General features: G+C 54.9%; 3 protein-coding genes and 1 long non-coding RNA gene across 6 annotated transcripts; 2 read left to right on the top strand and 2 right to left on the bottom strand.

Moving 5' to 3' along the window:
- Positions 1-106: 106 nt before the first annotated feature.
- Positions 107-9772, bottom strand: FLII (FLII actin remodeling protein). The gene is made up of 30 exons (XM_085074399.1): positions 9626-9772; positions 8786-8896; positions 7642-7713; positions 7445-7525; positions 7055-7140; positions 6735-6896; positions 6529-6632; positions 6271-6446; positions 6036-6193; positions 5844-5928; positions 5418-5565; positions 5152-5285; positions 4822-5034; positions 4562-4741; positions 4405-4487; positions 4251-4325; positions 3950-4033; positions 3712-3883; positions 3525-3629; positions 3129-3320; positions 2723-2911; positions 2492-2631; positions 2162-2387; positions 1821-1975; positions 1644-1704; positions 1432-1560; positions 1246-1352; positions 960-1065; positions 810-875; positions 107-651 (listed from the first exon to the last, which is right to left on the bottom strand). Exons 1-30 carry the CDS (start codon positions 9686-9688, stop codon positions 517-519), a joined length of 3798 nt encoding a protein of 1265 aa, XP_084930525.1. The 5' UTR covers positions 9689-9772; the 3' UTR covers positions 107-516.
- Positions 9773-9780: 8 nt separating this feature from the next.
- MIEF2 (mitochondrial elongation factor 2) lies at positions 9781-14563 on the top strand. 2 transcript variants are annotated; one of them, XM_085074408.1, is made up of 4 exons: positions 9781-9882; positions 10417-10591; positions 11060-11237; positions 12211-14563. In XM_085074408.1, exons 2-4 carry the CDS (start codon positions 10424-10426, stop codon positions 13254-13256), a joined length of 1392 nt encoding a protein of 463 aa, XP_084930534.1. In that variant the 5' UTR covers positions 9781-9882; positions 10417-10423; the 3' UTR covers positions 13257-14563. The 2 variants fall into 2 exon arrangements, with proteins under 2 accessions (XP_084930534.1, XP_084930533.1); XM_085074407.1 differs by lacking the exon at positions 9781-9882 and adding an exon at positions 9904-10082.
- A 1071-nt stretch (positions 14564-15634) lies between these two features.
- TOP3A (DNA topoisomerase III alpha) lies at positions 15635-27193 on the bottom strand. 2 transcript variants are annotated; one of them, XM_085074403.1, is made up of 20 exons: positions 27085-27193; positions 26514-26757; positions 25014-25073; positions 24664-24737; positions 24015-24090; positions 23374-23482; positions 22957-23100; positions 22302-22472; positions 21984-22084; positions 21776-21850; positions 21579-21661; positions 21252-21459; positions 20903-21088; positions 20605-20734; positions 20162-20275; positions 19916-20081; positions 19328-19471; positions 18927-19049; positions 17978-18687; positions 15635-16538 (listed from the first exon to the last, which is right to left on the bottom strand). In XM_085074403.1, exons 2-20 carry the CDS (start codon positions 26691-26693, stop codon positions 16360-16362), a joined length of 3033 nt encoding a protein of 1010 aa, XP_084930529.1. In that variant the 5' UTR covers positions 26694-26757; positions 27085-27193; the 3' UTR covers positions 15635-16359. The 2 variants fall into 2 exon arrangements, with proteins under 2 accessions (XP_084930529.1, XP_084930528.1); XM_085074402.1 differs by having other exon boundaries at positions 27046-27105.
- On the top strand, positions 23705-24310 carry LOC146430614 (uncharacterized). The gene is made up of 2 exons (XR_014855055.1): positions 23705-23930; positions 24194-24310. It is a non-coding gene; the product is annotated as an uncharacterized LOC146430614 (long non-coding RNA).
- Positions 27194-27238: the final 45 nt, after the last annotated feature.

The following is a 27238-nucleotide window of genomic DNA, read 5'->3' as shown; positions in this document are numbered from 1 at the left end:
GGGAGCCTTGGAGCCAGGTGAGTGCTGGTGTTCCCCTGAGCTGCAGAGGGGCATGATCAGGGTTGGGGGGATCCCATTTGGGAGTAAGTCAGAGCCTGGGACAGTGTCGAGGTGAGAATTGCAGCCTTTATTGATATGATCCAGCTGGGCTGATCCCTGCTGGGGGTCCATCCCCCAGCACAGCAGGGACCAGCTGTAAGGCCTGGGGCTGAGAGCCCCTCACTCGCCCCAGTTCTCCTTAGCAAAGCATCCTCCCACCCGAACTGGGAATCACTCCTGTCCCCCAGTCGCGGGGGGAGCTCGGCACTGGTTTGGGGCAGCAGCATCCCCAAGCAGGGCATGACGTGGCCCACACTGCCCCGTGTGCCCCCCAGGAAGGGAAGGGGCTGAGCTGGGCCCCGGCTCGGGGGCGTGCAGCTCCAAGCCGAGCCTGGCTGGGCGTTGGCGGCAGCGTGGGGTGCCAGGGTCCAGCCGTGCCAGGGGGGCTGTGGCCGGAGCACCGGGTGCCCCCAGCCCTTAGGTGGGCGGCTTGCGGAACACACTCCAGGCGTGGAAGCAGCGGGTGAAGGGCCAGGGCTCGTTGCCTTTCCGCACCAGCCGGAGCTTGCGGGGATGCGTGGGGTCCTTGGAGCGCATGTGCTGGATGTAGACCTAGGGTAGAGCACAGCCGTGCCAGTCCTGGCCCTTGCCCACCTCCAGGGCTGGTGTTCCCCAGCTCAGAGCTCTGCACCACCCAGATCAGGGCCCCGAGGGACGATGGAAGTGCCCAAATCCTCCCCACAGAGTCCCAGGATGGAGGGGGGTCTTACCTGGCAAGCCTTGAGGCTGAGCTTGATCTCCACCTGGCTGGTCTGTGTGCCCACCCACATGTAGACCTGTGGGAAGGATAAGGAACCAGGCTCAGCCCACAAAGCCCCTGGAAGATCTGGACCCAGGACAGCCTCCTGCCCCCAGCTCACCTCCCGCCCGTTGTCCAGCAGCATGATGTCATCATCAGCCAGGTCATCCTGGCAGAAATCTGAGCACTTTTCTGACACGGAGAAATAACCTTTCTCATTGGAGCATCTGCAGGGAGAGATAGACAGAGACAGCATCAGGCATGAGTTTCTTAGGACTCAGCTTGAGCAGAAGGAAAGGACGTGACACAGAAACCGTTTTGGCTGGTGGATTCCCAAGGGGGATAGGCTCTGTGGGAGGAAGGGAACCAGCAGAGACTGGAGCATCTCCCTCCAGGCCAGTGCCCACCTGAAGAGCCGTGAGTGCTTCATGTAGTCGGCATCTTCATCATAGGGCTTCTGGCCCCCAATGCCCACCCAGAAGAAGTTTTCAGGCTCTTCTCCCTCGTTGATGACCTGTGAGGGCAGGAACAGGGCTGAGCATGGCCTGGGTGGTCACTGTCACCCAGGTAAGGAGGTACTGAGCCCCACTCACCTGCTTGCTGTAGGAGTCATCGAACATGTGGTTCATGATGTCCTCAGCCAGCTTGGCCTCATCAGGGTCAGCCGCCCGGCCCACCCAGGTGTAGACAATGCCCTGGTTGTCTGTGCTCTCAAAGGGCACCTGAGAAAACATGGAGTCAGGGCTGCCCAGGGTGGCAGGAGGGCACCCAGGCAGCCCTGAGGATGCTCAGCCACAAGCAGTACCTTGAGGATGAAGCAAAACTCGGAGTTGAGCAGAGCAGCATCTGTGTTGATCTGGATACACCTGGAGACGGAGCGCCCAAGGCACACATCAGTGGCAGACCCAGCAGATGTGCCCACCAGCAGGTATCCCACCTTGATTTGGCCCCCGTGGGGGCTGCGTGGCCCTGGGGCACTGACCTGGTGCAGAGAGCCCCGCCGTTGGTGCGGATGTGGTACAGGCTGGGCTGGGGCGTGCTCACCCGGTCCTTCCGCTTGCCCCGGTGGATCACAAACCTCCTCTTGAAGTGTGACAGGAACTTGGGGTTCTCCTGCTGCTGGGTCATGCGCACCACCTGCACAGGGGTGGGTGTCACCAGGGCCATGGGGACCTCCCAAGCACAGCCCCGAGCCCCAGCTGCACCCCCTGCCAGCCCTGCCAGCTCCCTGCTGTCCCCTGCCCTCAGCCTGAGGGGCAGAGAGGGGAAGAAGGAGGAGAGAGGCAAAGCTGGGGCACCCCTGTGTCACCCCCAAACTGTCACCTCCAGCTTGCCGCGGAAATGACTCTCAAACTTCTTCTGGAGGCTGAAGGTGAAGGTGAGCCAGCCCATATTGGAGGCCTCCCGGCCCTGCCAGAAGTAGACTATGCACTGGGAGTCTTCCTCAGGCTGCTTCTCCTCCTCTTCTTCCTCACCCTCCTCTTCCCCTTTGCCTTCACCCTTCTTCTTTTTCTCTTCATCCTCCTCATATTCCACTGGCACCCAGTACCTGAGGGCAGGAACAGAGTGATGTGAGGGATGGAACAGGCCTGGGCAGAAGACTGGGGACAAGGTGGTCCAGCAGCACCTGAGAGGGGACAAGCCAGGTGTCACCTGCACAGGAAGACGTAGCAGTCGTGGGTGTGGAAGTGGCCAAACTCCTCCTCGGGCAGGCGAGTGAATTTCTTGCTCTCCAGCACGAAGCCCTCCATGCCATCCAGGTCCTCGTTCCACTCCTCCATCAGCTGCTCTGCCTGTGGCCCCACATGCTCCATCAGCCCCTCAGCCCCTCCATCAGCACCCAGCCCCACACCATGGGGGATTCATAGGGGTGCCCAGCCCTACCTCACTGAGGGGCATGGGGGGCTGGCGGGGCAGGAAGAGTGCCGTGAGGTCAGCCTTCATCTGGTCCTTTTTCTCGGCGTCCTTGCGGACCTTGCCGGCCAGGCCACCGTCCTGCAGCACTGTCTCGGCGTTTCGGGTGTAATCCACGCGCAGGACATCATCCCAGTTCTTGAACTTGGACTTGAACACCTACATCACAGCATCATTAAGGCTGGAAAAGACCTCCAAGGTCGTCAAGTCCAACCTGTGTCTGTTCCCCATCTCGTCGACCAGAGCACCAAGTGCCATGTCCAGTCATTCCCTGAACACCTCCAGGTGTTCAAGGTGTAAACTGGGGAGCAGGTAACACCCTCAGCCACAGCTCCCTCCCAGGCACCCAGCACCTATCTGAGGGTCCATGCCCCACCTGGCACTCGGTGCCCTCCAGGTTCCTGGTGACCATGGCGTGCTTGGGCCGGTGCAGCATGGTGCACAGCTCCTGGCTCAGCTTCAGCGCCGCCGCCCGCACCAGCCGCGATGACTTCCTCCCGATCCAGATGAAGACATCAGACCAGCAGTCCAGGATGTACACGCTCTTGGTGTCCAGCAGGCTCTGCAGCTGAAGGCACCATGAGGAAGAGGGGGTCAGGCACCTGCAGGCATTCCCAGCTGGGAAACACCCTTCCTGCTCCCGACAGAGCAGAGCATCCCTAGCCAGGCGCTGCTGGCTGAACCTCCCTCTCCCAGGGCACGGCTGGAGGCAGAAGGGGCACAAAACCAGTCTCACTGGTCAGACTGGGAGAACCTCCCCGCCCCATCCTACCAGGCGCATCTCTGGCATCAGATCAGCCTTCAGCCTCTTCTTGTGCTCCACGGAGAGCTTGTAGTTGATCTGGGGCAGCTCCAGGTAGCCCAGACCGAGGCCAACCTGCCAAGGGGACAGGGACGGAGGTGAGCGGGGGCTGTGGGACCCCAGCACTGCTGGTGGCCCTGTGGCTGCAGCTCCTCACCTTGTACAGCTTGGGCTTGTGGGGCTGGAAGTCATCAGGGACACAGGGCCGGATCTCCTCGGGCTGCCCCCCCAGCACCTCCCAGAATTCGGGGGTCTCCTGGCCCTGGGTGAGCAGTGTGATCTCAGCCTTGCCCTTCCGCTCGTTCTTGTTGATCTTCTCGGCGAAGAGCCTGCAGTGGGAGCAGGTGAGATGGCAGGTGGGCTCCCCACACCCCCGGCACCCCCACCAGCCCTACCTGGCCTTGGTGGTGCTGCTCAGCGTGGCCTGGCTCCCGCGCCACACCAGGAGCTCGAGACCATGGTCCAGGAGGAAAACAAACCTGGTGGAGACAGGTGAGAGAAGTCAGGAGAGAATGGGGTGTGCCAAGCATCCTCCCAGTCTTTGGGATCCCTGCAGAGTACCAAGTGGGGCTTGAACCCACATTCTTGTGGGAAGGTGCTGGAATAGCCCATTTTCACAACAGAGTTGCAGCTATAATGTCTCAGGTGGACCCTGCTGAATCTTCTGCAGGGACCCTGTGTCCCCTGGCCACTCACCGAGGGTCCAGTGATGTCCCTTTCAGTGCCACTGGCTCCAGCTTGACGTTCTTCTTCCCATAAACACGGTACAGCCTGGGGAAGGGACAGCCACAGTGTGACATGGGCACTGCCTGCCCCACACATCCCCCCAAGCTGCTCTCCTCAGCAGTACCTGGTGACATATTGCGTGTCCTCGACGGTGAAGAAACCGCTGGCTGTGCCACCCTCGATGTAGGAGATGTCATTGTCAAAGACCTGGGGGCAGGGAATGGGTGAGGTGGGGAAGAACAGGGGCTGGGGGCTCCAGGGTTGCTGGGGGTTGGCCTCACCTGGAGGAACTCCTCACTTTCATCCCCCATCTCCTCCCGGATGCTGCGGCACTCGGCCCCCAGGTAGTTGCGGAGGTTGACGGCGTGGATGGCAGAACAGGCCTTCTTGTCCAGAGTGGCCTCCTGCCCGATCCAGTAGTAGATCTCCCAGTTGAGGGAACCATTCTCATCCAGGAAGGTCTGGGGAGGACAGGGTGTGAGATGGGATGGCTGCAGCTCCGGGCAGGGGATGTGGGGGAGCCTTGGTCCTCCCCAGGTACCTTGAGCACGATGTAGCAGTCAGCCTCGTAGAACTTGCCGTGGAAAGCCTCGTCCACCAGCGTGGGCACGAAGTTCTCAATCTGCCAGACGCAGATGCCAGGCAGCTGCCCCACATCCTCACTGAAGAACTCTGAGTAGTCCAGCTGTGGCTTCTCCAGGCCCTGGTCCCAGCGCCGTGTCTTCATGTCTGGTGCCTTTGCCTCCCCACTCTCCTGTGGTACAGGAACAGGTCAGGTTGGGGACAATGGGATCCCTGCTGGCACCCAGGGTAGGACAAGGGCACTGTGATGCTGGGGCCTGGAGGCCCCTCTCCCAGCCCAGACCCTTACCTCTATCTTCTTATTCTTCTCCTGGGCCACATCTGACATCCCCTTCAGCACCTGCTTGGCCTGGTCATCCTGGGCAGAGTCCTTGCGGCGCCGGAGCCGCATCTTGCGGGCCAGCGGGTCCTTGGTGCTGCTCCCTGGGGACATGGGGACAGGGTGAGAGGCAGCCACGATGCCTGTGGGGCACCCTACGGAGCACTGCTCATTCCCCAGCCTCTCCCAGGGCTGTTGCCAGGCAGGGGCTGTGTCCCCCATCCCTACACACGTACCTGCAGCGGCGGCTGCGACGGTGGCAGGGGAGGCTCCGGCCAGGCGGAGCTGGTTCTGCAGGGAGAAGTCGATGTTGTACCACTCCGAGGAGCGATCCGCCGGCTTGGGGGGCATCACCAGGTTGGGGTTCTCGCGCACATCCAGGATCTGCCAAGGAGGGCACAGACACCTCAGTGAAGCACACACTCACAGGGACAGCGAGGATGTGGCATGGGATGGAGACCTCCAGGCTTCAGTGAGATGAGAGGATGTGGAGGGAGCCCCAAATCCCTGACCTGCCTGGGCTGAACCACGTGCCAGGCTGCAGGTATTTGCTCTGAGCCCCCTGGCCTCACCTCATCCACCCCACCCTACAGCCCTGGGATCCCAGGGAGGCATTGGGGCTGTGGTGGAGCCAGCCCAGGGCAGAGATGCTGGGTGCTCACCTCCACATCTGTCAGGAAGTGAATGGCCTCCGGCAGCGTCACCAGGCGGTTCTTGTTCAGCACCAGCTTTCTCAGCTTGGAGCACCTGTGGGACAGTGATGCTGGTGATGGGCCAGCCCAGGGTGACCTGTGACCACACAACCTCTGTGTTTGCTCTTGGGGACAGAACAGATCTGATCCTGTGCTCCTTACCTGCACAGGCTCTCGGGAATGAGCTCCAGGTTGTTGTTGGCTGCCATGAACTCCTCAAGGTTGGTGAGCTTGCCAATGCCCGAGGGGATCCCATCAAAGTCCAGCTTGTTGGAGTTCAGGTACATCTTCTTCAGCTTGGTCAGCTTACAGATGGCCGACTGGGGAAGAGAGAGATGGAGGGGTGAGAGAAAACCATGGAAACACCGGCAGGGATTGCATATGGGCAGGGACATACAGGTAAGGAGGTGAGCTGGTTGCGGGACAGGTTGAGGGTCTCCAGCTGGGTCCACTGGTCGATGCAGAGGGACAGCTCTGTGATCTGGTTGCTGCTGAGGTTGAGGCGCCGCAGGCTGCCCAGGGTGTAGAGACACTCGGGGACACGGCTGAGGTCATTGCAGGACAGGTCCACATCTGGGGGAAGAAAAAACACGGTGATACCACCAGCTGGGAGAGCCCCTGGAGGGCTCCATGGGGCTGGGTGCCCCAGCCCTACCTGCCAGGTTCACCAGGCCCTCGAGGCTGGTGGGCAGATTGCTCTGTGTGCGCTGGGTGTTCCGCAGGTGCAGGGTCTGCAGGGCTGTCATCGCCGGGAGCTGCCTGCAGGCATGGAGAGCCACAGGGCAGAGAGAGTGTCAGGGTGCAGCAGGCATCATCCCAGCCCTGGCTCACTGGGATCCAGCCTGGGAAGTGCAGCCATACCGGAGTTGTGCGTGCAGGAGGGGGTTGTTGTTGAGGATGAGGGTCTGCAGGTGGACCAGGCGCCTCATCTGCGGTGGGAGACTCTCCAGCTTGTTGTCGCTCAGGTCCAGGTAGAGCAGATCCGTCAGGTTGATGAAAAGCTGGTTGGGGATGTTGTCAATGCTGCAGGGATAGGGGGATGTTCAGGATTGCCTGGAACCTGCACCAGCCCTGGGTCTCCTTCGAGGAGGGGCAGAAAGCAGGACCCAGAGCGAGGTGCGGTGACAGACAGAGGTGGCCACAGCCAGGATGGGGAGATGGTCACCCTGGCCTGCACCCACCTGTTGTGGCCAAGGTTGAGGACCAGCATGTTCTTGGCATTCTCCAGCTCCCGGGGACACTCTGTGAGCTGGTTGTAGCTCAGGTCCTGGGAAAATGGGAGCACAAAGCAGGTGTCACCCCCTGCCTCACACTCAGCCACCACACCCAAACCCGAGGACCCAGGGGTGTCTCCAGGGGCACAGATGGAGCTGGACCAGCACACAGCCATGGCATCAGCCTTTAAAGGAGGCATTGCCAAAGGGTCATCCTGCTGAGAGAAGCTTCCCTGGAGTTCAGGCATGGGCTTGGAACTGGTGTTCCCAAGGAGCAAAAGGAGCCACTGAGGTGCAGGAATGGGATCCAGGGGTCAAAGCCAGCTCCCACATCAGCCAAGGAGACTCTGCACCTACCAGCACTGAGAGATCATCCAGCTGGAAGATGTCATCAGGGACTCCCGAGTTCTTCAGGCTGTTTGCACGAGCCACGATCGCCTGGGAAGGGGAGAGAGGAAGAATGCAGCCACCTGTGGAGCCCCCAGGGTGGCCAGGTATGATCCTTGTGTGCCCTCAGACCCCAGAGGTGCCTGAGGCAGGAGGGGGACACTCACCCGGAGGCAGGGCAGGCCGGAGAGCTCTCCATGGAGCGTGGTGAGGCTATTGTGACTCACGGAGAGGTGTTCCTGCAGGGAAGCCCCAGACAAGCCCCAGTGAGCAGAGAGAGGAGCTAGGGCCGTGCAGGGCAATGGCTGGGCCCCCACACTGATGTGGACAGTTGGGGACATGCTAAGCCCTGTCACACACAAGGCTGCTGGGACACTCCCAGCCTCAAACTGCTCAGTTTGCCCAGCGTGGCTGTGCTGTCTCCACATCCCTCATTCCCTGTGGTAGCCCTGGCTGGACTCCTCAGCCCTGCAGTAGGGTTTGGGGTGCTCTGGGATGCCCCTGAGCTGGCCCGTGGCAGTCCCACACAGTCCCTGCACAAACAGATCCCAGTCCTTGGAAACGCCTCTCACTGGGTGATCTGAAAGCAGGCAGACTGGTAGGGTAGGAGGAATTTCCCTGGGGAAATGTTTTCCTCTGAGCATCACCAGCCCCGGCTGTTGCCTGCTCAGGAAAACAAGGAATCGGCAGGCTGTGGGCGGGATGCCAGGATTTAAGTCTTGCTGTGGCCCACGAGCACCTGGTGGGAGCACAGCTCCAAGCAGCATGGAGGGATTCCCTGCACCTGGCATGGGACAGAGACTTCTGGCAGCATTTAAAGCACTGAGTTTGTCTGACACTGACAGGATGAGGTCCCTGGTGTGCTGTGGGCACCATCAAAGCCAAGCTGAGCCACGACTCCACCAACAGCCTGGAAGAGCTGCCCAAAAAACAAAGTCAGGCAGCTGCCAGCCCCTCCTGCAGCTGCTCTTTATGTACTTTGGCAAAGGAGATGGAAAAAAAGCCCCAAAAACCTTGATCCTCTCCATTGTAACCATCCCACTTCCATTCTGCTATAGGGCAGAGGATCTAAGCATGGTTTTTATCTGGTTTTCTAGGAAAACAAGGTGAAGCTGAGTCCAAGTCCATCTCAACCCCACTCATGACAGCTCCTGCATCCAATTTCAACTACACATTGTAGCTCAGTGCTATTATTAGACACCAGAGCACCCACTGCTGAGCCATGAGGCTGGCAGGGAGCAGACTCCCATTGGATGCCATGGCCTCAGCTGGACAGGGGAGCCCCATTCCCTCCCAAAACGTGGAGCTCACCAGCTTCTGGAGGGCAGCGAGCTCCTCGGGCAGGTAACAGAGCCCTGTGCGGTTCAGCTTCAGCCAGCGCAGGCTGGTCATCGCCTTCACATGCTCCGGGAAATATCCACCCTGGAGAGGAGGAGGAGGGTGAGAAAACCACCTGCCCGTGGGATGAGGGTCTGGGGATCTCAGTCTGACTGATGCTCTGTGGTCAGGGAGGTTTGGGATTGACCAGTCCCATGGGACTGGGAGCTGGGGACTGGGATTGATCATTCCTAGGGGATTGGGAGTGGGAGGCCGTGGAGACCCAGTCCTATGGGATTGGGAACTGGGATCGTCCAATTCTTATGGAATTGGGAGCTGTGGGACTGGGATTGCCCAGTACTATAGGACTGGGAGCTGGGATCACATAATCCTCTGGTAGTGGGAAGTGGGGGGCTGGTATCACCCTGGAGAAGGTCCCACCCAGGACTGGCACCTGGAGGGGGCCGGGATTACCTAGGTCTGTGGGATCGGGAGATGAGGGACCGGGATTCCCCAGTCCTACGAGCTCGGAAGCTGGGATTGCCCGGTCCTACGGGAATGGGAGCAGGAGGCTCGGGGATCACCTGTCTCTCGGGGACCCCCTGGGCTGGAGGCCGGGCTGCCCAGCCATAGCGGCTCGGTGGGGGTCAGGGATCGTGACCCCGCAGTGCCCACGGGGTCGGGACCCGGACTGCCCCAGGTCACCCACCCCGGGCGGGGCCGGGGCCGGGATTCCCCCGCCCCGGGGGCCGAGCCAGGCCTGACAACCCCGCGGAGCCCGGGCCCGCCGGGACCCTGGGGGCCGGGCCGTCCCCCGCTCCCGCTCCCCCGCACCTTGAAGTCGTTGCCGCTGAGATCGACGCCGCGGACGAAGGGCAGGACGCCGGTGGCCGCCATGGCGGAAGGGCGGGAGGACCCTGCGGCTGCACCGCGCCCCGCCAGGCCCCGCCCCTCTGCTGCCCCGCCCCCTGCCCCGCCCCGGCCGTGACGCACAGGGGGCTGGGCGGGGCCGGGCGCTACTTCCGCGCGCGGGTGGGCGGGGCCTCGCCGGGCCGCGCCCCCATTGGCTGGGGCCGCGCCGGGGGCGCGCGGTGAGTGGGGGCGGGGGGAGGGGGGAGCGCCGGTCTCGGTTCCAGTCTCGGTTCCAGTCCCGGTTCCAGTCCCGGTTCCGGTGCCGCGGCCCGGCGCCTCCCCTCGCTCTGTGCGGCGGGGGGGCTCCCCTCCCGGGGGCGCGGGCCGCGGTACCGCCCCAGCGCTGCCGGTGCCCCGCGAGGCTTTGCGGCAGGGCCGGGTGAGGAGCGGGTGACCCTTCCCCGGCGTGTCCATTCCTTCTCCGGGATGTCCATTCCTTTCCTGGGATGTCCCTTCCCGGGGCTACCCGTTCTCTGGGGTGTGCCTGCCTTCCCTGGAATGCCTCTTCCTCCCCCGGGGTGTCGCTTCCCCGGGTGACCCTTGCTCCCTCGCCGTACCCAGGCGTCCCGGCGGCGGCGGCGGGAGCCTGTGCCCCGCAGGTGGGGGGAAGCGGGCAGCGGAACCCCTTGTTCCCCAACCCTCCCTCCCTGCGGGCTGCGCCTGTCCCGGAGAGAAGGTCCCCTAGCCAGGGGTGACACTCCTGTTCTCCGCAGGGCGACCATGGCGGCGTTTTGGCAGCAGCGGGGCAGGCGGACGGAGAACGGCGGGCTGGGCAGTGTCATCGACGGGCTGGGCAGCGTGTTCGACGTGCTGTTGGCCAATGCCAGGCTGGTGCTGGGCGTCAGCGGCGCGGCCGTGCTGGCTATCGCCACGCTGGCCGTCAAGAGGGTAAGGCTGGGGCGGGGATCAGAGCACGGGAAGATGTCCAAGAAAGCTGGGTTGTCCCTAGTGTGGTGGGGTAAGATGTGCCACAAACCTCGATGTCTGCTCCTGAACTATTCTTTGCATGTTGGCACAAATGCCACTGGTTCAGGCAGCAGTGCCATGGACATGGAGCTGCCCTCTCCCACCATGTATAGCTCCATGTGCTGTTTGCCTGGAGCATTCGGGATACCGTATCCCATCCCAAAAGGCACATGGGACTTAAGTTGTGTTTGGGCATCTGTTTTCCATGCAAAACCCACAGGATGATGATGTGCACCTTTGTGGCTCCCCAAACTGTGTGGTTTTCCGAGCAGATGCCTTGCATAGGGCTGTGCCCCCATGTGTGTGCTCCTGAGGGGCTGTTGTCACCCATAATTCATGGGAGACAAAGATAAAAACTTGTCCACTTGGATTTTCCTTCCCTCCTCCCAGCTGATTGACCGAGCCACCAGCCCTCGGGACGAAGGCGATCCCAAGGCTGAGCAGAAGAGCCTGGAGGACAGCTGGCAGGACTTGGCATTGATCAAGACAACACCAAAAACCCCCAAGAAACAGAGAAGGGAAGACCTCAGCGAGCCTCTTCTCTCTCCAGCTCGGCCTCTGGTGCCAGGTGAGGCTCACGGTGTCCAGCCAGGAGGATCACCTTGATGTGCTCCGGGTGGCTGTGCCGCTGCTCCCGGCAGTCTGGGAGCTCCGCGTTATTTTTAGCTCGGTGTCCGGAAAGCCGACCCGACTGAGCCTGCCCTCCTGGGAGTCTCCCGAGCCACAGCCCCTTTTTAGGCAATGCCTGTGGAAACAGGACCTCCGATAACACCCGGGGTGCCCCGGCCAGCGCAGTGGGGTGGGGGCTGTCAGGGTTTGTTTCCTCTGGAGCAGCGTTGGCTGCACTCGTTTTCTGGGTCAGCTCTGCCTGGAGGAAGGTGCACTCGGGAGCTGCCACAGACAAAGGCTGCCTTGTCTGCCTACCCACGGAGATGGCATTTTTCCAAGTGGGAAACTGGCCCAGCTCGGTCCAGGGCATGTCCTGAGATAATGGACCAAGAGCAGGATGGTTTGCAGGATCCCCATGTGAGGAATCGGAGGGGTGGGCACTGATTTCTCTGCTGACCAGTGATAGGACATGAGGGAACAGCAGGAGCTGTGTCAGGGGAGAGTTAGGCTGGATACCAGGGAAAGCTTCTTCCCCCAGAGGGTGGTGGGGCACTGAACAGGCTCCCTGGGGAATGGGCACAGCCCCAGGGCTGCCAGGGGGTGTCTGTGCAGGGTGAGGAGTTGGACTGGATGATCATCATGGGTCCCTTCCAAATGAGGATATTCTGTGATTCTCTGATCCTGGCAGTGAGTCCTTTGCCTGGTTCCCATCTCTAATTGAGGGGCAAGGCTGGGAACAGTGGGGTTTTGAGGCAGGTTTGAGCTCTGCAGGGCTGAGAAGTGCTGTTAACATCAGTGGGCTCAATGGGGCCCTTGGCAAGGTCAATGCCATATCCAGAGGGGTGGGCTGAGGCACCCAACTCGTGCCTTTCCCTCTGGTGCTGAGAGTTGCAGACGATCTGCTCAGAGATGTGACTTCTCCCTTCTCACAGATCCCAGGGGCTGCTCTGCCCCTCTGGGGGCTCCTCAGGTCAAGTCCAGCCCCCTGCGCTGCCTCACGCTGCAGGAGAAGCTCCTCTCACACAGCAGCCAGCTGGAAGTGCCCGAGATCCAAGCGTCCCTCATCCCACAGTTGGCCAGGAGCATCTCCACCCAGCTGCAGAACTTCCTGCGCAGCAAGTGCCCAGAGCTGCCCTTCGGCCGCCTCTTCCTCAGAGGAGCCCTACTTGATGGCCTCGAGGTCCTGGCAGCTGACCACATCCACCTCATGCTCCCCGTGGTCCTTGACGCTGGTCTCTGGAGCCTCATCTCAGGGGAGGACACCGTGGTGAGGAACCCCCAGCACTGGATGATCAAGAGGATCGATCTGGGGTATTTCCCTCGTGGGTGCAGCCCCTGGGACAGGTTCATCGTGGGCCGCTACCTCTCCTCCAACGTGCTCAACGAGACCCTCCACAAGCTGCTGGTGGCCTCCATCAACTGGCCTGCCATTGGCAGCCTGCTGGGCTGTGTCATCCACCCCGTTGTGGCCTCCCGGGAGCTGAAGCTGGAAGTCAAACACGATCAGGTTGAGCTGAGCATCACCCTCTTCCCAGTGGTGGAAATGGAGGACAAGGTTCTTCTGGCTGTTCCTCCTGAAGGACTGGTGGAAAACCTCTGGCTTGAGAGCTTTTACAGGGCAGAAGTCTCGAGGGTGAAGGAGCTGGATGCTGGTGACTCCGGGGCTCGGCAGCTCTGCCTCCGCATCCTGAACGGCGTCTGCAGGAGCCAGCCCAGCCTGCACAAACTGGGTGGCAGCCCTGTGACCCACGTCATCCTGCACCTCAGTGACACTGATTCGGACTGGGCAGAAGAAAGCCTTGCTGACAGGTTCCAGCAGGTGATTGAGGAGCTGGTGGCCTACCTGGAGAAAGGGGTCCTGCCTTCCTATTTCAACCCCAAAATCAACCTTTTCTCTGGGCTGTCGGAAGAGGAAATCGATGAGATGGGCTTTGTGCTCTACAAGGCCATGTCTGAGCCAGAGGTCCTGCTGAAGTGACTGGTGTGTTGGGAGCTCCTGAACGTGGGGTGTTGCTCCCCTGCCTGCTGCTCCCCGCTGTGAGGGCTGTGATGCTTCTAGTTGACTAGTCAGTAAGAGGCAAAGTTCTTGCACTTTATGAGAAAAAAAAAAATGTTTCCTGTGTGAATAAAATGTGCCTGAGCAGAGGTGGGTGTTGGCAGAAAGAGCCTTTGGCTCGGAGGCTCTGCTGAACCCAGGGTGAGGGCAGCCCACACCTGGAGTACCCACAGGTGAGTTCTGTCTGCTGGGAGCCCAGTGAAGCATGTTTGGTCTCTGGTTCCCAGTGTCCTCTGCCTGTCCCAGCTGTCAGGCTCCCCTCATGCTCTGAGACCAGCTGGAGCTGGAGGGGAGCAGCACTTTCCTGCTGCTGTGTCCTGCAGACCCCTCAGGTGCAGCATACTGGGTGGGTCCTGTCACCAGCACTGCATGTAGTCTCACTGTGCCAGCACTTGGGAGCCTCACCCACCTGCAGGATTTTGCCAATCCAAAATAAGCCCCGTGGATGACCTGGGTGGTTGTCTGGGCACTGATGGTACAGCCATAGCAAATGGGGTTGGGGGTTATTCCCTGGAAACCCTTTCAGCCGCCAGAAGGGGTGAGTTCAGCTCTACCTCTTTGTTCTGACAGTGTTGGTGCCACCCCGAGGAAGGGGTCTTTGTCCCATGCAGTGTTTTGCTGGAAGATGTCCTGAAAAAGAGCTGCTGGCTCTGGGGAAGTTCCTGGTTTCAGCTGGAGGCTGCAACAGGGCTGAGTCTCTTCCCTGGTGGGTGGGTGGCTGCCAGTGTCTGTCTGCAGGTACTGTGTCCCCTCCCAGTCTGTCTGGTCACCTTTTCACACATGTATTGCTGCTGTCTTGAGGTCCTTTTTTCCTGGAACCCCTCAGTATGGGGTGGGGAAGCAGGGCAGGAATGATGTTGTGAGCAGAGTGCTTGCAAGAACTGAAGTGGTTTATGCTTTTTATTAAGAAGATATGTTTTGTTTGGGTATTTTGTTGGGTTTTTTTTCCTTTGAGTGGCTGCTAGTAGGGTTTGGTCTGGCTCTAGTCCCAGAGCAAAGGAATTTATTCATATATTTAATGGGAAGAGCTGGTTTTGCACGTAGGTGGAGCTGGAGAAATCCTGTGGACTTCACTGTGAGCAGCTGTTGTGGTTTAGTTTCCTTTACAGCTATGATCTTGTTTATGGGAGGAAAAAACCTGCTTTTCCTCCCAGTCTGACAATTACTTTGTTCCTCCAAACCACTTCCCAGGTGTTAGTGATGAGAATAAACCTTCCCTGTGCACACTGGTTCTCTGGTGTCGGCTCTCTTTGTTGTCTCCTTTCCTGTGGTAAGGGCTGAAGTGACCTCTCAGCTGTGGTGACCTTCCTGGGAACCACCCAGGGCGTCCCCTTGCTGCGTGGAGAGCTTGGTGGTGGTCAGATTCCATCCTGCAAGGTCTTCCTTCTCCTCTTCCAAAAGCCCTGGACCCACAGAGTGCCTGGCTGCAGTGTGTGAGCTGTCTGGACACTGAGCTTGTAGAATTTAGCACTGATCAGGGTTAGACTCCTAAAGCTTGGCTGATGCCACCAGCAAGGTTTAACCTGCTCCCTTGTGTCCTGCACAGCTGCTTCCCACTGCTGTTGCCATTCCAAGGTGGCTGCCCAGGCTGCTGCCATGCCTTGACTCAGTGACTGCATTCCAAAGCCTTGTAATTCTGTTATTTAGCCCAGGGTGTGTATTTTTAGGCCACGGCTGTTAATGGTGGGAGTGAGGGGCACAGAGAAATGCAACCCAAATTCTCCTGATTTTCTGCATGGATTTAGGCCTCATAGCAATGGACTGCTGCAGAGTTTAAGGCTCTCTTTCAGACCTGTGCTGCTGTGGGTTTTGCTTCCAGCTGCCCTCCAAGTACTCCAGCCTCCTGCCCATCCCCTCAGTGCTGAGCCCAGGAACTGCTCCGTGCCCAGAGCAGGATCCTGACCAGCACTGGAGGTCCTGGCAGCAGAGCACACAGGAATCCTGTGGATCTCCCTTCCTTTGATGAGCAGAGGAAGCCCCAACAGCGAGGGAAGAGGCAGCCTGGCTTCCCAGGGAGTTCAGTGTGAACTCAGAGCAGGAAAACAGAGCCTCCCTTCAGCTCAGCCAGCTCTGTCTGTCTGTCCCAGGTCAGCAGATGCAGCTGGTGAGATAAAAACCACTTTTCCTATCCTTTTGTAGCTCACTTCTAAATTACTGTGGGGAGTTTCTCACAAGAAAGCTCCTGTATTGTTCCAGTGAGTGGAAAGAGCAAGATTTGGCTGGATGCTTTTACAGTAAAAGCTTCACTGTTTTATGTAGGAAGAAATAATTAGGCAGAGTTAAGTTGTCACTGCACCAAATTTAAAATTTAAATAATATTTTAATAAGAAACTTATTAGTTTGACAAAAATAATTTTCATCAGCTAGCAGCATCACAAAAGCACATCTCAAAGTTTGAGGAAAAACTTGCTTTCAAATTCAGGGACCATCTAAAATGAAGGCTTTTCCTGAGCACTGCAGCTGAGCTTCTCCCAGGGCAAGCACCAGATCCAGCTCCTCTGCACCTGACCCTCCTTCCCTGGCAGGGACAACCCAGGTAAGGGTGACAAAAAAGGGGGATATTCCTCAGGTAACATAAATTTAGAAGGGAACTTAAATTCCACACTGTGGAAAGCCAGGGACTGAGCAGAGCTTGGCAGCCCTGGTGTCTGTCCTGGTGGCCCTGATCCAGCTCTTCCCTGCATGGAAAGGCCACAGACAACCACCAGGATGGTGCAGGGGGAATATCCAGCACAGTTTTCCCCACAGACTCATCTTCCAACTGCTTCTTTGAAATGTTCAGACTATCCCAACCTGCTCAGCAGAAGAGCAGCTGAAAACAAAAGCCAGTAGTGGAACCACCTTTCCAAGCTGGTTGAACCCTTGCTGTAACACATGGCATCCCTTGGCAGGAGCAGCCTGCAACCAGCCCTTCCAAAAAACACTCAAGGGACTTCTTTCCAGAGTGAAGTTCCTTGTTGCAGAGGTTTCTCCTGCAGCAGTTCACAACCCTGGTCCTTCCAGGCTCTCAGAGGTCCATCCCAGCTCAGTGGTTCTGAGGGCAGGTTTTCCTCGTGTGCCCAGGCTGGTGGCAAATGCTGCAGGTCCGTGGTTTCTTGGCTGCAGATCCTGAGGAGACACTGCCTGGTCTCTTGGCCTTGCTTCCCAACCCTCTTGAGTATTCATTGCTGCCAAAGTGGTTCACAGAGTCGTCTCTGGAAGGGCCTAGAGATAAACAACTTGAATTTAAGGATTTTTGGAAACATAAATAGGTGAGAAACACAAGGTAAATTCAGAATAGCAGATCAAGGATTCTCAGATTATTCCTGAACCTGCATTTGCTTCAGACTTGTCTGAACAGTTAAATGTTACCCATTTGTCTTGCATCATTAGAGATGTGAGAACAGCACAAGGGGAAGCTGATCTGCCTGCTTATATGCATTGGTCTACAGCTCAAGCAGAAACAAAACATGCCAGAGAAGAACTTGGGGTTTAAGTAGTTTTGAAAACTTGATTTTACCCCTTTAGGCCCAAAAATGTCTGAGGAGGAGGTCAGTGCTGAAGATCCCTCACAGACCATATCTCCCCCTCTGTACCTGGTTATGTGCCTTTTTGTCAGTTCTCTCTCTTGCATCCTTATTTTGTCATTAGTTTTGTTTTCAGCATCTTTCCACACTGTTTCATCTCTGATCAAAGCTCCAGCATGACTTGCCCTTTCCCTGCATCCCTAAACTAGGGCAGACGGGCCAGCACAGTTTCTCTGGCATGCCAGAATGGGGTTTAAGATCTCCAAAAGTGGAGCTACTGCTTCAACTTTGTCCCACCTTAGTGACAGCTCTCATAAAGCTGAGCACTAAAATTTGGGAGGACAAATTCCCAAACAGACTTTTGGAAGGAGTGCTGGGTTTTATCCAACAAGTCATGGACAGACAGATGGTCAAGTTTACTGCACACAGAAACCAAGCATCCTGCTTGGATATGGGCTGTGAGGACACATCCTGCCAGCACTTGGAAAGGTATGCCAGACTTTGTTGTTAAGAGCCACATTTGAAATGCTATAAAGCTGCTGACAGATGTTCTGAAGACAAACTTGACATCTGTTAAATGTAGGAGGTGGCACAAGAGCTGCCATGTATCAGAGGGGTGGTGAGTTTACAGAATCCCAGAATAGCTGGGGATGGAAGGGACCTCTGGAGATCACCCAGTTCAACATGGCCAAGGCAGAGTCACCTGGAGCAGGTGACACAGGAACGTGTCCAGGTGGGTTTGAATGTCTCCAGAGAGGGAGACTCCATCACCTTCCTGGTGAGCTGTTACAGAGCTCTGTCACCTTTGATGTAAAGAAATTCTCCCTCATGTTGAGGTCAAACTTTCTGTGTTTTAGTTTCTAGCCATGGCTCCTCATCCTGTCGCTGAGCACCACCAAAAAATGTCTGGCACCATCCTCTTGGCACACACCTTTGAGATATTTATCTGTATTAATGAGATCCCCTCTCAATCTTCTCTAGACTAAACAGGCCCAGCTCCCTCAGTCCTTCCTCATCAGAGAGATGCTCCAGACCCCTCGACATCTTTGTGGCCTCCACTGCACCCTCACCAGCAGCTCCTTGCTTTGTTCAGCTTAAGAACAGCCTCCAGCCCTTGTGCACAGGGTTGCCACCTACCTGGTGCCACATTCTCATCTGCCCACTGGAAGAAGCCACACTGCTGCTCCCGGGGCTTGGGGCAGGTGTGGAACTGCCGCCCCTTGTTGGGTCCATCCTTCTGCACGGTGCGTGTCACGGCAGGCTGGTCACACATGCACACCGTGCCACCTCCAGCACCTGAGCTGCTGCTTCCCAAAGGCTCTCTCCCTCCTCCTGGCCGCTGGAATCCCACTGGGGCTCTTCCAGCACTGGAGCTGCGTGGAGCTGCAGTGCCTCCGTCCTGTGGCTGCTCATCAGCCCAGAGGAAGAAGTTGCAGGTGCTGGAGCTGCACTTGTAGAACTGGCGGCCGCGGTTGGGGCCCTCCTTGCGCACGGTCAGCAGCAGTGCCTCGGTCCCACAGTTGCACACCACGGCGTTGTTCCCATCGTCTGGAGTGGCTGGAGGAGCAGTCCTGGGGGTCCTGGAGGAGTTCACAGAGAGCAGGTGGCCCCGTGCTGGGTTTGAGGTCCCCCTTGCTGGTCTGCTCTCACCGCCGGCTCTGTTCAACGAGTGGTTTGCCTGCAGGTGACGCCCTGGCTGGGTGGTGGATGGTGCAGGTTGGGATGATCTGTTCAAGTACTTGAGGTCCAAGAGCTCTTTCAGCATCTCATCACAGCCTCCAATGCAGCCAACGAACTCCAGGGGCATCATGGGTGGAACACTGCCTTTCTTGAATTTAAATTTCAGCCTACGAGGAAAGAGTCAAAGTCTCTCAGTTTCTCATCAACAGACCTCAATTTAGATTTGGATTTTTATTTATTATTTTGATTCTGCTATATGTAGCCAATTTCCCAAACCCTTCTTCTTTCTATCCTGAAGCCAAATGCTACTCCAGCTTTCCAAAACTGGAACGGAAAATGGTTGCTCAGCCTAGCCCATGGAAGTCTCTGCCCAAGTGGCCAACACCAGATAGTTGGTATGACCTACCTGTGAACTGGATGGGGTTTGCACACATCACAGATGCTCTCATCTCTGGTCACATCCAGCACGAAATCAGGGAACCAGACTGCAGTTTTACAGGCTGGATAGCCCATGCAGCTGAGGTAGAACCTGTCATGGGACAAAGGTACTGGATGAGGAAGAGGCAAAGTCAAGACAGTTAGGGATCTGTTCTCGTGTCTTCTCAGCCATCAGAAATTGTCAAAACTGCAATTTTTCATGGCAAATAGCTGCTTGAGAAGGGGTTCAGCTGAGTCCACACAGCTCATGTAGCTGGTGGAGTCAGTAAGCTGCAGCCTAATGTTTCCAAGCTTATACCAAAGGAAGTAAATAAATGCCTGGAGAAACACAAAGCAACACAGGAGGCTACAAGAGGGAAGGTCACCAACCCGCCATTCTTCCTGGTCTTCAGGACCATGTCACTGTTGCACTGGGGACACTTCCGAACAGAAACAGGTGTTGCTGGATACACCTCATTCTGCTCTGGAATTTCTGCAGCTTCTCCAAAATACTGAGCCAGGGCCTGATCCAACCTGTAAAGAAACGAGCAGAGCATCCTATGTGTCACTGCAAGGAGCAATCAGGTACTGCAGTGACTCAGAGCCTGCTGCCCCCCACACAGCCCCTCTGAGCTTCTCCACGAGCACAGTGACTCAGCACCACACTTCTGGAACATGAAAGGTGTGGGTACAACATCAGAGGTCAGTACATGTTGCCATCCTTAAATTTAATCTTAGCTGCTCATCCTGGTTTAAACCCTGAGCTGGCAGGAACTCTTGACAGCATGCCAGGCTGCGAGTCATCCTTTCCCATGCAAATAGCTACCCACAGGGGGCAGAGCTCCAGGGAAACAGCCTGACAGGATCCCAAATTCCAGGGAAACAGTGTGACAGGATCCCCCACCCCAGGCTGAGCGCCAGATAAGCAGCCAGCACCTTCCAGCAGAGCAAAAGGAAGAGAACAAAGACAGGACTCACTTGTTGGCTCTGGCCACAGCTTCAATGAAGACTTGCTTGTACTTTTGGACCTGCTGCTGCAACACTACAGATTTGTCTTTCTTCCCCTCACAGATCAGTTTTAGATCAGCCTCCAGCTCAGCTCGAAGGTCAGGCTTGGACATCTCATAGCCCATGGAATCGTAGCCTGAAGGAATATATAGAATGGTAAGCAAAAGGAAGAAGCAGGGAAGGACCCTGCCATCTTTGTCAGGGCTCTTCCCTCACCTTCCACCAGCCCCATGCCCAGGTGGCCAGGCAAGAAGCGCTGATCTGCTGTAAGCCCCACGTACATCCGTGTCTTGATTGTCTCAATGTGCTCGGCATGGGTGGCATCAGTCCCTGGAAACAGAGATCTCAGTCAAATCAGGGGCCAAGAAGTGGTTTCCCCTGTGCCCAGGGACAAGGACACAACTCATGGTGAGGAGCAGCTCTGCCCTCACGCCCCACTGGCACTGAGCAAGCTGCTGGTGGCACACCCTGGACCCAAAATTGCCCATTTCCCTGGGTACTGGAGGTGCTTTACAGGCTCCTGAGGATGTTTGGACTTTGCCCTTTTTATCCCTTTATTCTGCACATTTAAGTGATTTCTTATCTGCAGCAACATTTGGAGAATTCCCTGGAGTGAATTCCCTCTGCCAAGAGCGAGAGGCCACGCTACCCATACTGACCAATGCCGTGTTTTTCCATGAGAGCAATGAGATCTGCTTCTGTGAGGAGCAAGGGAGGACTGGTTTCCCCATCCACCATCTCCACCGTGGTGGGCTGAAAGCGAGATCCCTTCTGATACAGCGGGATAACCTGAAGGGAAGGAGAATCTCTTTGAAATTGCTTCCTGGTCCATTTACTCAGGACAAAGGCTCTGAGTGAAATGGCCAGAAATGGCCAAAAGATGTTTTGCAGAGAGATCTGAAGTTGGCAGTGAAGTGCTATTTAGCCTCTCCCACTTACGTTACTCAAGGGGATTACCTTATCACTCCACTTGTCGTAAGGATACACTTCCAGGTAATTTCGGGCCAGGATCATGAGTCCTTGAGCAATGAATTGCTCGTTGGCAATGTTGATCTCCACAGTTGTTTCCTGTCCTTTGGCATCTTGAGAGCAGCAAGCCAAAAAGTGGCGCACGATGAATTCATAGAGTCTCTGCTCATTGCCCTGAGATCAAACAGGGAGAAGGGTCAGTGTCCTCCCAGGTTAACAAGACATCACAGAATCACTGGGATCTTGGGTGAGGATTTTCTGCTAATGACCATGTCAAGGATTTAATCTTTATTTATCAAGCATCACAACCCATCCAGTCCCCTCTGGTTACACCCACCTGCAGGTTGGTGGCATATTTTGTGGGGTGAATGGGAGGGTGAGCCTGATCGGATTTGGTTCCATTCCGAGGGTTTGGCCCACCCTGATCCAAAATCCTCTGTGCAAACTCTCCCCAGTTTGGGTCCTGTGTTTGCTGTTCTACCAAGGCAGAGAGGTTCAGCTCCTTGGGGAAAATGTTGGTCTCGGTTCGGGGGTAACTAATGAACCTTAGGAAGAAAGACAGGAGAGCACTTTGAGAGTCGCTCCAAGATGCTTCTCATTTTGGACAAAAGGCCATTTACTTTTAAAGGAATTAAGTTTACCAGGCCAAGTCTTGCTTTCTTACCCTTTAGTATAGAGTTTTTCTGCTATTGTCATCGTTTCCTTTGCATTTATTTTCAGTTTGCGGGAAGCCAATTTTTCCAGTTCCTGCATTGGGAAGAGCCAGAAAAACCAGAAGCATTAGTGGATAATTCAGAGCAGTGAGTAAAACATCTGTTCAAAGCTCTTTTCAGAGAAATCTTTCCCAGAGTTCAAACATACCACAGTGTCCAGGGGCAGGGGCCTCCATTTGCTCTTTGGCTTGCTCACAACATCAACAACAGTCGCTACCGGATCCTAAACAGAGTAAGCAAACCCCAAATCTCCTTTAGGAGTTTATATAAATTGTTCTTTAAAAGTCTTGAACAAGACAGACACAGGGACTGTTTGGCTGAATCTGGATTATGCAACTATTTACAAGCTTTCCTACCTCCATACACATCTGGTAAAGGACCAGGCACGCTGTGTGATTGAAGAGCCGGTTCCTCTTCCAGTTGAAGACCACGCTGCCATCTTCATGGTCATGGGTCACTGTGATGGACAACAGAGCTGGTTGATAGAGGTGCCACAAAATGGAAATACCACAAAGGCACTTGGAAACCCTCCAGTTCTGCTCAGTGGTCATGGCAGAGGGAGAGGAAATGACCTCTGCAGCATTTTGCATTTATTGCACCAATGTTTTTCCTTTCTATCCACGTCAAAACCCAGAAGATGGGTTTTGCCCAAGACTATGTTTCCCCACACATACCTTTAATTTTGTAGAAGGCTTCAGGAACAAAAGCCTGGATGGCTTTAAAACGTTCAACTACAAATCCCAGTGTTGGAAACTGGCAGCTGCCGTAGCTGATCAGCTGATCTGCTAAAATATCAGGGAAGATCTTCCGCAGCCTCAGTGTCTGGAACCTGGTGAAGGCAGCACCTGAGGAAACAAAATGGGCACCAGAACTGAATACAACAATGTTGAATGATAATCACAGCACTTCAGATGGTTCTTTTTAATATTCTGAGCATTAATTTCACTCTGTTTAATACTCAGTTGCAGAAGAATGTCAGTGCTGCTAATATTTGCTTCAAGGAAGAATTTCCTCCTTTCAGGAGGAATTTCTTCACAGAAAGGGCTGTTAAACATTGGAATGGAGTGCCCAGGGAGGTGGTGGAGTTACAATCCCTGGAGATGCTCAAGAAACAAATGAATGTGTCACTCATGCTCTGGTCTGGTTGACAAGGAGGGGATTGGTCATGGGTTGGACTCAGTCTTGGGAGCTGATGATTCTCTGATTCAAAGAGCACATTTCCAGTAAAACATAAGATGTCATTTAGTCGTATCTGATGTAAAAATCAGGTTTATGAGACTACAGAGGGTATTTCTGCCTTGTGTTGAGGCAGTACAGATGTTTACATACCTATCCTGAGGTCCAGCTCCTGCCTGACATCAACAGCATCACTTGTTTTTTGGTCAGGCTGGGTGAGGTTCTCGCAGGCTGATCTGACAGCATGAAGTGTGATCTCGGAAAATCGGGCCCGGAAAACCTGGAGGTTTGGCTTTACTGCCAGATACACACGGAACAGAAATCAGAGAGATTCAAACACCAACAGAAAGGAGCAACTAATAAAAAGCTCTCATTGAGAGAGCGTGCTGTCACTCAGTACTACAGCTTTCCAACAGCTGGATTGATATCTCCTCTACCAGAGCCACACATTTATCAGAATTGCAGTTAGCATTTAATGCAGACACAGTAAGACTGAGAATTTGCCTCTTCTAAAAGAGTTGTTACAGCTTTAATGGAACTCAAACTGTTCTACAAAGATGCTCTACACACCAGCTCTGCACACGTGGATGATCTCAAAGCCGATGTTCTCTCCTTCTCGATCACAGTCAGTCCAGATCACCAGGGCTTGGCACTGCTGGATTTCTCGTTCAAGGGTTCTCTGAGAGGAGGAAAACAACACAGGAAGAACATTCCAGGCCGTTCGCTCTGTCATTTCATTTCAGAATGACTCACTGAACACAAAATGCAACACGTATCCATGGAGATGGGTTGTTGCAATAACATTTTGTAATTGTGTGTCTCAGGAGATTAGGCAGCTCTCAAAAGAATTGAGTCACTTATTTACATCTAATTCTGTTAAAAGGCTTGGCTTGGAGCGGGTTGTACCACAATCTGTTTTCAAAAAATGTCTTTTGCTGTAAAACTGAGACACAATCACCAATTCCACCTTGTTGGAAAAAAACATTTCTATTTTTAGCTGTTCCTTCACTGCACTACTTGTACATGAGGAGAAGAATTCCAGTGTTACAAATGAACAGCATATACAGTCCTAGGAAATTGTAGGAGGAATCTGCTAAACTGCAGAAATTGGGACGTTAAGGACAAAGGTAAGATCATCCTTCTGTCTGGGACGATATTTGTTGAACCAACCTCTGAACTCAGTTTCAGGGAAAGCATTAACCATGATGTACCTTGATATCCACGTAATTTTCAGGGCAATACTTCTCAATTTCAGCATCAAAAAGAGCTAAAGGGTTGCAGCTATGCCTGGAAAAGAGGATAAAGATGTGTGTACATCACATAAACTAAACCACACATTTGTAAGACACTAACCGGTGTTAAGTACTGAAATTAATGTATTTTATTACAGGCCTCATCTTAGTCAACAGAGAGTTCACATGAAATGCTGAGAAGCATTTAAAAGCAAAAGAATGAAAAAACAGCTAGAGAAAACAGCAAATCTGGAAGGGAGAGAAAAGAGAACAAAGGGAGGTAAGGCAGAGAAAGCATCTCACTTCCCAGAACTGAACAAAGAACACCAAACCATCCCAGTTTGGTATCAGTTTAATTCCCTGAGTCTGCCTTGATGTATTTTAACCAGCATTATGTCTTCAGGGTTTTTCAGTGCTCTGAAGACAGGAATTTGAAACAATATTTTAGCTATTTTCTGTAAAATTTGGAACTCATCACCCTGCTCTGAGTCAGAGTCTCTCCCTGCCCCTTTGCCTTTGAGCTTGCAGTGTCCCACTTGGCTCAAGGGTGAGGGCAGGAGGTGACAGAGCCTTCCTGTGAGGGGCAGGAGGTGACAGACTCTTCCTACCAGGGGCACAAGGTACCAACCATTTGCGAAATGGCATGATGAAATCATGAGCCAGTAAATGTCCTGACACAGATGTCATCACCATGGTAACATTCTGCAAGAGACAGAGCAAGGAAATTAGTGCCCATCACTCACCAAAAACTACCCACAGCAAGCCCCAAAAATCTTCCTCCAGTTCTCAATTTACACGATTAGTGACACCTTTCTCCTGTTTAGGCTGGGAGGGGCTTTTATTAATTAGTATTTGTATTAATTTTTTATTATTTATTAATTAGTATTTGTAATTAATTTGTAACTAATTAATAAAAGCTTTTCTTAATTAGTATTTGTACTTCATTCGTCCAGCAGCAGATTGAGAAAAAATTCTTACCTGGCCAAACATCTGGTAGTCATATTCATAGATCTTGTTGAACTTGGAAAACCCTTCTCGCTGCAAGGAAAAGGAGAATTCCTGAGTTTCTGGTTTTAAACAGAACATAAATATAAATTTTTTTAAAATTAATTTTTTTAACAGGAAACAAATCCATCTCATCTCACTTTCTCCACACTAGGATGGAGTATAGGAGGCAAATGGCAAAGGAAAACCAGGTACTGGAGCTAATGGGAATTGTAGCAAGTGGATGGAAATCTCCTGTATCAGTTATGGAAATGCTGAAAGAGTGATTTCTAAGGTAAGATAATTTCAAACCATTCCTGAAGGTGATTCCAGCCTTATCTCCCCAGGGATAATGAAGAACTGCTTTGTTTTCCAGCTTTGGGCTGAGCAGTGATCATAGAAACTCCTGAGAAACAGCTATTCTGCTCCAAATGATAACTGATGTCCCAGCTCCAGGGCCCCAGGCTATTTCCCACCTAAATGGGACTCATGCAAGTTTCTAGATTGTGTATTTGCTGCTTTTTTCACAGAAGCAGGACGATTTCTTGATTGGGACTCTCAGTGTTCAGGTTCTCAATAACACCTTTTATTCAAATAAAGGAGGTTGGAGCCAGGTGGGGCTCAGCTTCTTTTCCCAGTGACAAAAGTGGCTCAGTTTCTTTTCCCAGTGGCTGTGCCAGGGCAGGTTTAGGTTGGATATCACGCAGAATTTCTTTGTGGAATGGGTTATCAAACATTGGAACTGCCCAGGGAGGTGGTGGAGTCACCACTGCTGGAGGTGCTCAAGGAACAACTGGATATGGCACTCAGTGCTCTGGTCTGGGAAACAAAGTGGTGGTCACGAGTTGGACTCAATCTCAGAGGTCTTTTCCAACCTTAACAATTCTCTGATTCTGGTCTAGTAGCACCTTCTAGTTCCTTAGTTTGGAAATAGCAAATGATTATGCAAACCGTTACCAGAGAAGCAGAAAGTAGAAATCTTTGACTTCCTCTTCTCCAAACCACAGCCCTCTTTTGCTTTATTTAGTGACCTTCAGTAAAACCCTGACATTTGCTGATGCTGCAGAAGTAGTACTTTTAGACAGGGAAATGCATGCCAATGGATGGTTTCAGTTCCTGAAGCCTTTGTTATACACTGCTAATCCAGGAATGATCAGGAAGCTCAGTGCTTGCAGAAAGCAGCCTGGGCAGAGGGAGCTGAGTTCCCACTGGACTTAAACCACAAGGAAAAGGGACCTGAGACTCCCAAATGCATTTGGGCAAGTAGTACTTGTACACAGAACAAAGCCATTCCTGTACCCTCGTGTGTTCAGAGACAAAACCAGTGCCAGGTGTGGCATGTGCTAATATGAAGTGTCCATGCCAAGCTGTGCCAACCACACTGGGGCTGCCACACATGACAGGGACCCCATCTGAGAGCCCAGGGCCGTGCTGCTGACCCTCCCCAGCCAGCTAAGCCACCCCAGGGAGCAGCAAGATGTGGGGTGCTCCTACCCGCCGCATCCTGCTGTTGGAGAGCAGGTCAGCGATCCCTCGGGCAGCATCGTTCTTCTCTGCCACGCACAGGACCTTCCTGATCCTCTGCAGCGCCAAGTCCTCCGCGGCCCGCGAGAAGAGGCGCCAGGGCTGCGGCAGCATCTTGCCCTTGGTGCACAGCCGCACGGAGAGGTTCATCCCAGGTCAGGACAGCTCCCGCGGGGACAGGGCATGCTGCTGCTCGGCCTCCCGGGGCCGGGCCCTGCCGGGATGGAGAGACATCGCTCATGTCACCGCACTCAGCCTGTAACCAGCCGCCCCGGGAGGGCTCAGGGCCCGGCAGAAGGAATCACCCCTTGCACACACAGCTGACGGGGGTTCGCACCCTGTCCCTCGGCCTTCTCCTGCCCTGCTCGGGCTGGGGCTGCCCTCGCCCGCCACGGCCGGGGCAGCGCAGCCCCTTCGCCGCCCCTGATCCTCCCGGACTGTCCCTCACCTGGGGCAGACCCTCCCCTTTCTTTTCTCCCTTTTTTCCCCGTTCGCCCCTCACCTCCCGCTCTCCCGCGCTCTCCCGGTCGCTCCCCCTCACCGTCACGTCCTGCCGTAAGGCGCAGCCGCAGCGGAGGCAGAGAACTACAACTCCCGAGATGCCCCGCGGCGCACTTCAGCGTCCCCACCCGCCACCTCCCCACATCGGTTTTCCCCCTTTCCCGCCGCCGCTGGGCCCGCCCCGGGATCGGCAA

The sequence above is a fragment of the Lichenostomus cassidix genome, chromosome 14 (genome assembly GCF_008360975.1).
Source record: "Lichenostomus cassidix isolate B80296 chromosome 14, HeHo_3.0, whole genome shotgun sequence".
Classification (NCBI taxonomy): domain Eukaryota; kingdom Metazoa; phylum Chordata; class Aves; order Passeriformes; family Meliphagidae; genus Lichenostomus; species Lichenostomus cassidix.
This window is presented reverse-complemented; position numbering and strand designations above follow the sequence as displayed.